Here is an 11,806-nt window from a genome sequence, read left to right as displayed (position 1 = left end):
CAATTGAAGAGATTACAAACAAAAATGGAGGGAATATTAGTTTATAGAACCTGTAAACAGAAATAATGTATAACAGAAATTGCAGAATATTCATAAAAAGAAACTGACGAAAAGACCAGATTGGATGGACCGACATTACCGCTAAAAAAGTGAAAACGCGGCACGCGTTGGCGCGTCCAATGGGAGCGTGATGACATGTCAGAATCCAATAATATTCAGCCACGTGGCGAATCCACGTAGCATAGCTTGGCGCACACTTCACACTTCTAAGCTCCTTCTTTCACTGTCCCCATTCCTATTATTATTATTTCATTATTTGATCCATTCTTCAGCCACGGTTGCTCCTCCCAACGGCGATTCCTTCATTCAATACTCAATAATAGTAAAAGAACCGAACCGTGCGGATCTCATGGAGGCCCACGGCGGAGGGCTCCGCCGCATCCTGCTCCTCGCCTTCTGCGTCGCCGGAATCTGGTCGGCCTACATCTACCAAGGCGTTCTGCAGGAAAACGTGTAAGAATCCCAATTCGTTCCGAAATTCTCGTAACCGTCGTGAGTCTCGAAATGCCTTTCGTTGCTATGTTTTTTTTTTAATTGTTTTTGGATTTTGTTTCAGGTCGACCAAGCGATTCGGTCCGAACGGTGAAAGGTTCGAGCAACTTGCGTTTCTGAACTTGGCGCAGAGTGTGGTGTGTTTAGTCTGGTCGTTTATAAGTAAGAGTCTATCTCGAATTAGTGACAAGTGTGTGAAGATATTTTATTTGAATTTATGTTTTATGCGTTGTTGCTCTAAAACTTGTTGGAAATTCCGTGTGTATTACTTTTTAAAGCCGTCATCTTACGGCAATTTATGATTGAGTTATAGCATATATATTTTTTGTATACTGTGAGTGTATTTAAATCAGATCCGTTTAACATTTTATTTTAATCACTTTTTTATGTGTTCAGTGATAAAGATATGGTCTAGTGGAAATTCTGGTGGTGCTCCTTGGTGGAGTTATTGGAGCGCTGGAATTACCAACACCATTGGTCCCGCTATGGGAATTGAAGCTTTGAAGTATATTAGTTACCCTGCTCAGGTGTGATTTCTTCATCACCTTTTCTTCCCTCATCTTTTTTATTTGAAAGTTATAAAAATTTGTAAATCGATTTCGGTATTATGTACGAAAATCCATTCTTCTTTCTTGAAAATCAAGGAAATAACTATTTTACAGATTAAAATAAAATGGATGGTAACATACACAAGCTATCCTTACCACGCATCTAGGTTGAAGCAATATATTTATGCTTCATGGTGCATTTGTGGCGAATTTATTGTTCAGTCATTCAGTGTTTTCGGCACGAGGCTGTATGACCTTTTTAATGGGTGGTGGTTTTTCTACTTGCAGGTGCTGGCGAAGTCTTCCAAAATGATTCCAGGTCAGTATATTGTGCTTGATTGACAAAAGCTTGCATTTTAATTAAAAGCAATGGGAACTTAGCTGATTTTTTTATTTCTTCTGCATATTCCCTGAATTTATGATTGAATTATATCACTATATTGTGCGTCTGTGTTTTTGTATACTTTTGGTTTACGGGGACTAGAGATAGTTTGTATGTGAATTTCACGTTATTAAGTTCAATAGGTCAAAGGAAGTGAGTATTTTAGCATTTTACCAATAGCATGGAAACTGTTGTGTTTATGTATTCTTTGTGACTTTTTAGCTCTTGTACTTGTGCATTTGACTTGAGAGTCCGTCGTGATTTGTATCTTAAACTTTTACTTATTATGCACCCATTCTTTCCGATTTGCTTATGGATCTGCACACATAATTAAATTCCTTTTTTTTACCTTCGTCTCATAATGCTAAATAGAGGAGCTTCTGGCAGGGACTGACATATAAAACATTTGGAAGAAATGATGATAGAAAAATCTTATAATAACTTTTTTTTCGAATTTCTTAAAAAAATTAAATTTATATGTCTAACAAAAGATTCACTTCACCTTAATGCAGTTATGCTGATGGGTACTCTAGTATATGGGATAAGATACTCTCTTCCAGAATACATTTGTACATTCCTTGTTGCTGGAGGGGTATCGACATTTGCTCTTCTAAAGGTTAGGAACTTTTCAGAATAACAGAGCTCACTCCTCTTATCAAGGAAAGTTTTTTAGTCTATGAACCCAGCTTAGCATTATTTGTTTATGCTAATTACAGACGAGCTCAAAGACAATCAGCAAGCTGGCACATCCAAATGCTCCCCTTGGCTATGGGTTGTGTTTCCTGAACCTTGCTTTTGATGGATTTACCAATGCTACTCAGGATTCTATAAAAGGAAGGTAATAATAGAGAAGTTTCTTTCTTTTTGTTTTGGCATATTGCAATTTCAGTCTGTTTGATGTCTTGTTGACTACCAAATTTAGCATTCACTTCCTTGATTTCCTCTTTACTATTTTCACACCCCCTCCTTCCTCCCTCCCGTTGTATTCTTTTTTTTCTTTTAATGAGAACAATTTTCTAAATGTAGCAGTTCTTAAAATTTTTTCTCTCATTGGTTGAGGTGTTGTCTTTTTTTAATCAAGCTATGAATTATGAAATGCGGTTATACTTATTATCTCAGTTAAACACATCTTTTAGAGTTAATGCTGATGATACCTGATTATATGAACCAAAACTTAGAATGTGAGACTTATGTATTTAGCCTACGGGTTTGAAATAGTGGTCCTCCATTGGATTATCTCTGGTGAATAATTTAATAGTCAAGTAAACAAAACTAAATACAAATTTTCATGTTCCTCTCTCCCATGTAATTTTGCTTGCTGGTAAAACTGCATTGCCCGTTATTGTTTTCACATGTCAAATTGTTGAACTTCCATTCAAAGTTGACTTCTGAAATCTCAACACTGTTGGGCCTTCTTAGTGGAAAATGACTCTTTTAGTTGACAACATCTTACATTAATGTTAACTATATTATTTTTAACTATTGGTTTGGCTTTCCAGGTATCCGAAAACAAGTGCTTGGGGTATTATGCTGGGCATGAATTTATGGGGAACCATATACAATTTCATTTACATGTTCGGATGGCCCCATGCCAGTGGATTTGAGGCAGTTCGATTCTGCAAACAGTATCCAGAGGCAGCGTGGGATATTTTTCTCTATTGTTGCTGCGGTGCCGTTGGCCAAAATTTCATCTTCTTGACCATAAGCCGGTTTGGTTCTTTGGCAAACACTACCATCACTACCACCCGCAAATTTGTTAGCATTGTGATATCTTCTGTATTGAGTGGGAATCCCCTGTCAACAAAGCAATGGGGGTGTGTTTTTATGGTGTTCTCAGGATTGTCTTATCAGATCTATCTCAAGTGGGAGAAGTTGCAGAGATTGCAGAAGAAAAGAAAAGCCATGTGAAGCCTTCAGCATTTTTGAAGTCGACGTTAATACTATCCTAGTTAATTTTCCCCTTACTAAAATCTTGAAGGTTCAGTGAACCGAATTTAGCTTTAAGCAAAAGAAAAAATTGTAATTTTAATTGATAGATACTTTCTGAGAAAAGTTCAAAGTTTAGACCCCATTTTCTCATTCCTTTTGCATATTTTTAGCTGCTTGTATTTTACTGAAGAGCTGGATTTAGTTTTAGAGCATAATTCTAAGATAAAGTTATACTCTGTGTAAACATGATTATCAGAAGATCACATCACCTTGTTTGTTTAGAGATTATCACAGTATCGTATGAGCCCCAAAATTAGCTTTACTAAATTGTTTGTGCTGGTTTATTTTTGCTTCTAGCATTCTTCTGTTCAAATTCGTTGGCCTTAATTTTTTAAATAAAGCTTGTAATCAAACTGCAAACACTTATGGCTGACAAACTTGAGTGCGAAATATTGTATGGAAACGCGAAATGAACAAATTAAAATATTTGACATTTTATTGAACCGGCAGATAGTGTTTGTGGTAGGAGTAAATGTTAGTTATTGTTATTTGAGTGGTTTGAACTTCTTTGATATCTCATGCTCAATTTCCCTTTATGAAAATTCAATGTAGCACTAACGATGCAAAAAGGTAGAAAATTGTGAGTGAGAGTGGTTGGATCTCCACAGGCAAACTCACTTTAGAACAGGTGGGGTACATGTCCATTATATACTAATTTTCATATCAGAATAGAACAACGCTACTACTTTCGATACAATAAACATTTCATTCTGTAATGCCACAAAAAAAAAAATGTATGCATAAATAGCATTTTTCATTATAATATCTCTTTTTTCTTACAAAAATCAGTTGACACTTTGACCAGTTAATATGTTTAGGCAAGATGAACTCGTAAGTGAGTGGACATTGGTAGGTCAAATGAGTCAAAGAGTGCCTTCCCTCAAGAAAGATAAACAGTATGTGCTTTATTTTGTAAGGAGTTCCCTCCCTCTTTTTACCAATCTTTAATCATTGTCATTATTATTATTACTTTGAAGGTCTTCTTCCTCCATCACCATGAACTAATGATTCTAAATAAGAATTAGTTTCCCCCAGAATTGTTCTTCCCCAAACCACAGTCCTCACTCCATGGCAAAACAACCATGTGAGCTGAAGAAAAGAGTAATAAGACAAGTGTTTACATGCCTCTCCGTCAGTCCAGGGTCCCAGGTATGCTGTGCAGTGTTTGTAAGTACATAACTTTAGCATTCTTTATTTTTATGAAGTTACTACTTTTTGAAACGAAATGGAGCTCCTATTGCCGAAAGCTCTGTGTTTTGCAGTAGTGAGGGTCAAACTCGTAATGAGTTGGTTGCCATTTTTCTAACCACAGTTCTGAGAGGTTATTTGGCATTGTTTTCCTTTTCATTTCTCTTGTTGAAAATGGGGGTGGGGAAGTCAATGTGAAACTTGACTTTCATAATGTTCTCTGAGACTTGGTCGTTCATATACCTGTTACTTTTCTTTTGTCTACAAATGGTTGTGTTAAATCCGGGTTAGATACACATAACAGAAACAGTATCTGCACACTCAAGCCAAAATGCATTTCCACTCCAATTATAATTATGATTCAGTACATCAGAACCGAAAAGGAATAAAAAATGTTTATTCTATGATCTATGCACACCCAAAACAACAAAAGAGGAATCCAATTTGCCACTGGTTAATCTTTTGCTCTCTTTTTTTCTTCTTTCTCTTCTATCTATGTCTCTGTTCATTATATGTAGTAGGATGGCGAATTGCCGGAGTATACATACACTCAGGATTACTAGTATCACACAGCAAACTCTGTACAAAAGGGCAAACCAAGATCAAAAGCTGGATTGGAGAAAAAACAAACCCAGAATGATATCAAAACAAACCAAAGAATGACACACTAAGAAGTAAGCACACTATTTTTTCGGTGCAGGTATCAAGAAAGGTAAGGTGGTTACCCTTCGAGAAGGGGGGGAAGAAAAGGACACTGTTAGATGTGTTGATGATCCTCAGAATGTTCCATAACATTCTGGAGGAGTGTATGGCTTTCAAAATTTTAGGCAGAACAAAATTGCAATCTTTCTCAAACCAGGCAGAGAAGAACTAACAGGCCCGATTGCCATGGGTAGGGAGAAAGGGTTCAGAAAAGGAAAGGGACTTCAAAATGTTTTGTATTTCAGAGTTAGAGATTCAGATTAGGAGCACTCTTTTGCAGAGAGGTGGTTGTGACGGTTTAACACCTGGGTTGAGCGATGGAGATTCCATTCCAAGCGTTTTCATAAGGAAGTTCCTTTCCTGAAAAAAGGGTAAAACATAATGTCAAGGAAACAACATGGTTACTGCTATGCAAACATTAAAAAAGTGATTTTGCATAAACAATTTTAACTATCACTTCACAACTCTATAGTGCAGCAAGAACAGCCAAAGCAGTAACTTAGATAATGTATGGTTGTTGCAGCAAGAATAGTAGATGCCTGTTTTGAATTCTACATACATATCAGATGATAAACTAAAGTGGTGATAACAACTCAAAGCTTACACTCTAAATCCTGTCACAATTATTTCTTGTATGTCACATTGGTTAAGTATGTCCCCTATTTTTCATTATTAAAAGTATGTTACATTGGTTTAGCATGTCCCATATTTGTCATTATTACAGATATAAATGCTTATTAATCAGACTGTTTTGTCACTATTAGTCATAATTTTTTGATTGACCCTAATTATTTGGGTAACTTACACTTTCTGAAAATTGCGGGCTAGGAATTCCAGCAGCTAAGGATCTAAACAGTGGTGTAACTTGAAGAGGTGAACTGAACTCCTCCGAACATGACAAGGCAGAAACAATGCCATCATTGTTTATCTGTTCCTCACAAGACGGGAATAAATCTGCTATAGAAAGATAATATATCTAATTAGTAATTCTGATTCAATAAAATGTTAGCATAGAAAAACAACTCTTTATGAGGAAATCATAATAAAAGTTAACTTCTTGGTTAAAATATTTCCCGTTTAGGAATAGCTTACAATTTAAATTAGGAAAATAAGTGGCTGCACCTTAATCAACGTAGTGGTTAGTTGTTCCTAAAATGGAAATGTTTTACCAAAAATTACCTTTCCTTTTTTTGTCTGTTATCATGGGACTTTATTATCTTACCTTGATCTAATGTTGCACTAGAAAGAACCCCTTGGTGACATCCCCTAAGTTCTTCTGGATCTCCCATTTGTATATTTAGTTCGGTTCCAATATCCTGATGCAACGAGTGTTCCAAATTCTCACCAGCTGAATGAGGCAGCAGAGTTGATCCTGTACTGTATTCAGAACTGCCTGGAGAGTCTTCATATAGTTCCATTTGCCTATAATAGATTCAGAAGCTATTAGATATTGCCAAAGTTCCCATCAAATATTGCAAAGTTCTCTTGAAGTCATATTTTCAATGATGATAAAGTACCTCCAGCATGGCTGGATTTCCTCACTGCTGTTTTTCAAGTCCTCCAACAAATCTTTAAGATCTACAAGTTGTAAATCTGGAATCTTGTATCTCGGGATGTCTGATTCTTTGGTTCTGTTAAGAAACTCTTGAAGAACCTGCCATAAATACTTGCTATCTCAGCTGGTGATGGGTTTATCACAATCAAGTTGAGTTTTTTTTCTTTTATATTTGATTATATGCTAGCAATCTATGAATCAAAGACTTTAATGTCACCACTAACTTTTACGATTTAGAGCTTCCATTACTTAAAAGTACAAGTAATTTGGGTATGTGCATTATCCACACTTAAAAGTAGCTATTATGTAAAGGGACATGGCAGAGATGCACAAATCATTGCTGGGCCTCAATCTAGAAGCTTTGGCATTTTGTTTCAAACAAGGGCAGAAATTTTGCATTAATCTAGCAATTATACATATCATATAATGCTTGATTAATTCTCTGTCAGCAAATAATAATAAATGAGCTGGGTGCTGAAGAAGGAAGCATTGTAAAATCAGCTAGTACAGAAATACATACAAGCATTAGCAGAATCAACATAATCTCAAAAAATAAATTAATATAATACTATCCAGCTGAACTAAGAATCTGCTTTAGGATTTTCAAAGCCAGCATCAAATATGTTAAATAACTTCTATGATTTTCACGTTGATAGGCTTGACAATGTAAAACTTGATTCAATTCTGTTGATGTTAAACTTCTTATAATCTGTAATTTAGTCTTTGCTTTTGAAGACATCAACTGGAGTTTATTTTTAAAGAAGTCCATAAAATGTTCAAAAACAGAAGTTCTGAAACCTCCAAGTCTTACCTTCCATGCATTTTCAAGACTTTGATCCACGTTTTCTGCATCAACTTTTAGAGCTAGTGAGCTTAATAACTCTGCTTGTTGCATCAACGCATTTATCTTTGGGTCATCCTTTTTAAGGAATGTTCCTTGAATCTTGTTTTGGGCTGCAAAATCATGAGAAAACAAGAGTCACGTCAGATTTACACAATAGAGAGTGTTATTTCAGGTTTCATATATTATTTATAAGTGTTTGGTTATTTACTATCTTCATATTCAGTTTATTATGTTTTCACTTAGAATTTAAAAATGTCACCTTGTTTTCACTTAGTTTCCTCTTTTCCTTATGTTGGTTTCAGTTTCACCATTTCCTTCACAAAAACTTGAAAACAAGAAACAAATACAAACAATGTGATATTTTTTTCTATATTACAAGCAGAGAGGTATGAATTGAAACTGTAAATGAAAATAGAAATCAAACCATACAATACATTTGCTTTATGAAAATGTTTTATGTTTTCATTTTCAACTTTCATTGATAATTACAAAAATGCCACAGTTTTCACCACTTGTCGGTTTTCAAATATTTGAATAAGATAGTGACAACATAGGAAATGAGGTGAAAACAAAGTGACACTGTTCTAATTAATAATAAAAGCAGAAAACACTTCTGCAAACCAAACACATCCTTAATCTTGTCCTGTTCTCTTATTTTGAATTTCACAACTACAAGAATGAAGTTCTACACAATTCCCCTCCCCCCCTAAAATTAAAAGGCATTACCATAATCACTAAACTTCAAATTGCAGACATGATCCTGGTCTGGCAAGTTGACATTGCGAGAGTTTTGAGCTAAAACTGCAAATGGTGCTCTTGACTGCTGATTTACTGGAATCCCATTTTGTTTATGTGATCTGTCTCCAAAGTTGATCTTTTCTTGAGCATCAGGGATATGTGACCTCCTATATTGCAGCAGAATGCAATGTTAATATTCTCCTTAATAGAATTTGTATAATTTGATCTCCTAGTTCACCATACCTCATCTTCTTAATAGCTACTGCAGATTCTGATGCTACATCTGTATCACACCTGTGCTGGAGAAAAGTCCTTTTGTTATTTGAATTGATGTATGAAGTGCTGTTCTCTTTTGCCAAGGCTTCATATTTTGCTCTCTTTTTGCACAGTGTGGAGAAACGGTTTTTCACAGCATTATCCGTTCTGCACTCAAAGCATTGAAGCATAGCAATAAGACACTGTTGCAACAAAAATTGATTCTGTATTTCCATAAAGAGAAGAATGCATGCAATTCTGATTACCTGCCTGAAACCACCTTTGCTATTTCTGTCCACCTGTTACCAAATATTTTTTGAGCCTGCAGAGATTTTATTAAGAAATTAGCTCACAGATTACATGTGGTCATAAATTACAGTGTAACACAGTTGATGTCATCTACAGAACTATACAAGCACAAAAACTTGGATTGAAGTCAATTGCCATGGTAACAGCACTTGCAATCCTGAAATCCTTAAGTATATCAATGGATTCAAGTCCATCATACAGAATGGAAAGACAGAAAAATAAACAGTAAAAGATGAAGTCCAAAATTTCAAAGTACTTTGTAAGATCACTATTATAAAACAAACTTGTTAAACTCAAATGAGAGGCCATGGAACACAGGAAGCACCCATTTACCTCACATAAAAGTATGTCTTCCTCTGGTGACCATCCTCCTTTCTTGAAGTCAGAATTCAAATAAGTGTACCATCTGGCAAACCATCATTTACTTAAGCATCAGATTGAGGATCAAAATTGAGCAGAGGAATAAAGGATTAAAGAAGAGGACCAAATAAAATATCTTGAATGAATCATCATCAAAACTAAAAGACTTTACCTTCTTCTGCACTGTCTTGTAGTTTTATCCTTGAATTTAGAAGCAATGATTGCCCAACTGCATATGGTCATAGCAATTAAAACCCCTTAGTGTCACATATCCATGTAAAAAAAGCATTATCAAGAGAAGAATGACCAAAGGGCTATAGTGGATTAAAGTTTGAATACTTTTCAGTTCCATGGATGCCAATCTGCTCCCTGAGTATATCATCCTCCTGCAATTCACATAACAGAAGAAGAACTTCAGAAATGAATAGGTGAAAAGAATATATAATCGAAAAACAGGAGGAAAATAATTTTATAGTGAGAGAAGAAGGACCTCTTGAGTCCACGTCACAATGTGACGCTCCTTCTTCTTAGATTCTTCATTGACCAGCTGTTTCTGCTTCTGCTGCTTCTTCATATCTTCCTGCATGATCTTGTCTCCGTGTTTATGTTTATGTTTATGTTTATTCTATTGGTGTGGCTCTCTTCCTTGGACGCTCCCTCTTTTTACCGAACCCAAGTTGCATGCTAAAGCCAACGCTCCCCCTTTATAACGCTCCCTCTTTTCTGTAAATTTTTATTCAAAAAGGATAACAAAATTAAAAACAAATAAACAAAAAGGGAAAAGAAAGAAAGAAAGAAAGAAAGAAAGAAACCCTTCCTCTCTTCTCTATCATTCACCTTTTACACTCTCACCTCACACACTGTTGTGTTTCAAAACGGCAACCGTAACAAGCATATATTCCCCTCTCAAAAGCCACCTTAACCAAAAGCTTTTCAAGTGAAAGAGAAATGCCTATGAATGGCTACTAGTTGCTTACTACCCTCCAAATAAATGGCCTCGGATCCTAACTTTTCAGACCCTTTGATCTCACTCTCACTCTATCTTATTATCCCCTGTTGCCAAGCACAACACGACCCAACGCTCAGATTAGGGAGCCAAACCCACATGAAAGGAGAAAGACAAAAGGTGGGTAATGAAGAATACATATCAGCCTCTGTAAAGGGTACAGAGGGTGGCATCAAAATCGTATTTTTCGAAACCCGAGAGAAACAACATGTGATGTGAATGTATTTTGATTTTGATTTGATGATGTAATGTAATTACAGTTGTGTATAAAAAAGAGATAGCCCAGAAAGTGTATTTGGTTAGATCTAAAAAAATTTACTAACTTTGTTTGTGATTACCCAAAATGAGAAAAAGAAAAGTGATGTTTTCAAAGTGCTCAAGTAGACAACAAAGAAATACCTCGTCTATGAATATTACTTTGTCTTAGATTCTCATGTCTGTGTTATACCCCCAAAACACTGAGAAGAGAAAACGAAGGACGGTGGAGGTTGAATGCAATAAACTTTTAGTTAGAGCAGTGTAGTCATTGGTATGCACAGTTGTACTAGGAAGTGATGTTTGTTGGGTTTCTTTCATCACCCCCTTTCTCTCTCTAACTTTTCCAAAACGGTCACACACTTAAAAAAAAAATAGTATACAAAATAAAATAAAAGGGTTATTATACTAATAAAAAAAGAAATAGATGCTTATGCTAGTGCGCGGGTATGAAGGAAGTTTGAAAATAACGCTGAATTCCATAAGCTACGTGCAGTGTGCAGTATATCATGGCGGCGTAGACTAATGTGTACTCACTTTGCACCATTAAAGAAACTTCAAAAGGTATATATACACAGATAAGTGATACGATTGTTAGTGATAACATGTAAAAACTTTTGTAAACTATTATATATCTCTCATGTATAAAAAAATATGCATACCACAACATATAATGATGATACTGCCAAAGCCAGAGAGAACAACAATTGTGATGTAACATCATATACTGATGCAACTATTGTATTGGATGTCATATGTGTGTGTATATATATATATATATATATATATATATATAAAACATAGACAAATATGACGTGATGACAGATATAGATGAGGTTGTTATTTGAATTTTTGTGATTTTTAAGGAGACATGAGAAGGTACGTGAGGTAGAGCTAGCTAAGCAGTTTTGTAATGAGAATAAATGGTTCGTGACTTGCATGTGTTTCATTTATCTTTGCATCTCTTGTCACGCTTGGAAGTACCATTCAATTTGTTTCCATTTTTCCTCCATGGCTATGGAAAATTTTGGATTCGAATTTTGGCTGGCTGCACTCATTTTGGTGTAAATGTGTGTGTGAGAACAAGTGTGAGGATTTGTTTATTGGCAGCAATGTGTTTTTG

At 35.5% G+C, this 11,806-nt stretch overlaps 2 protein-coding genes across 6 annotated transcripts; one reads left to right on the top strand and one right to left on the bottom strand.

The window, feature by feature from the left end:
* Nucleotides 1-302: 302 nt before the first annotated feature.
* On the top strand, nt 303-3,699 carry UTR3 (UDP-galactose transporter 3). The gene is made up of 7 exons (XM_028058905.2): nt 303-513; nt 617-714; nt 949-1,079; nt 1,389-1,419; nt 1,995-2,098; nt 2,199-2,320; nt 2,982-3,699. Exons 1-7 carry the CDS (start codon nt 410-412, stop codon nt 3,388-3,390), a joined length of 999 nt encoding a protein of 332 aa, XP_027914706.1. The 5' UTR covers nt 303-409; the 3' UTR covers nt 3,391-3,699.
* A 1,274-nt stretch (nt 3,700-4,973) lies between these two features.
* Nucleotides 4,974-11,364, bottom strand: LOC114173888 (transcription factor MYB88). Of its 5 annotated transcripts, none has more exons than XM_085669897.1 (13): nt 11,346-11,364; nt 9,913-10,145; nt 9,762-9,808; nt 9,595-9,651; nt 9,396-9,468; nt 9,020-9,075; nt 8,742-8,921; nt 8,487-8,665; nt 7,728-7,870; nt 6,879-7,015; nt 6,584-6,783; nt 6,167-6,318; nt 4,974-5,721 (listed from the first exon to the last, which is right to left on the bottom strand). In XM_085669897.1, the coding sequence occupies exons 2-13, from the start codon at nt 10,006-10,008 to the stop codon at nt 5,617-5,619; spliced, it is 1,425 nt and encodes a 474-aa protein (XP_085526023.1). In that variant the 5' UTR covers nt 10,009-10,145; nt 11,346-11,364; the 3' UTR covers nt 4,974-5,616. The 5 variants fall into 5 exon arrangements, with proteins under 5 accessions (XP_085526023.1, XP_027914350.1, XP_027914349.1 ...); XM_028058549.2 differs by lacking the exon at nt 11,346-11,364 and adding an exon at nt 10,828-11,027; XM_028058548.2 differs by lacking the exon at nt 11,346-11,364 and adding an exon at nt 10,260-10,774.
* Between the last annotated feature and the right edge of the window lie 442 nt (nt 11,365-11,806).

The sequence above is a fragment of the Vigna unguiculata genome, chromosome 2 (assembly GCF_037176805.1).
Source record: "Vigna unguiculata cultivar grain cowpea cultivar isolate G323 ecotype 2 chromosome 2, ASM3717680v1, whole genome shotgun sequence".
NCBI classification, from domain to species: domain Eukaryota; kingdom Viridiplantae; phylum Streptophyta; class Magnoliopsida; order Fabales; family Fabaceae; genus Vigna; species Vigna unguiculata.
The sequence above is the reverse complement of the archived record's forward strand: the minus strand, read 5'-3'. Positions and strand labels throughout refer to the sequence as shown.

Bases quoted from the DNA above. Each gene is read 5' to 3' on its own strand.
- UTR3 (XM_028058905.2), top strand. From the start codon at position 410: ATGGAGGCCCACGGCGGAGGGCTCCGCCGCATCCTGCTCCTCGCCTTC. The intron at 715-948 runs GTAAGAGTCTAT...TTATGTGTTCAG, and splicing joins TTTAGTCTGGTCGTTTATAA to TGATAAAGATATGGTCTAGT. The intron at 1,420-1,994 runs GTCAGTATATTG...ACCTTAATGCAG, and splicing joins GTCTTCCAAAATGATTCCAG to TTATGCTGATGGGTACTCTA.
- LOC114173888 (XM_085669897.1), bottom strand. From the start codon at position 10,008: ATGCAGGAAGATATGAAGAAGCAGCAGAAGCAGAAACAGCTGGTCAAT. The intron at 9,469-9,594 runs GTAAAGTCTTTT...ATGGTTTGCCAG, and splicing joins ACAAGACAGTGCAGAAGAAG to ATGGTACACTTATTTGAATT. The intron at 7,016-7,727 runs GTAAGACTTGGA...TATTTATGGCAG, and splicing joins GTCTTGAAAATGCATGGAAG to GTTCTTCAAGAGTTTCTTAA.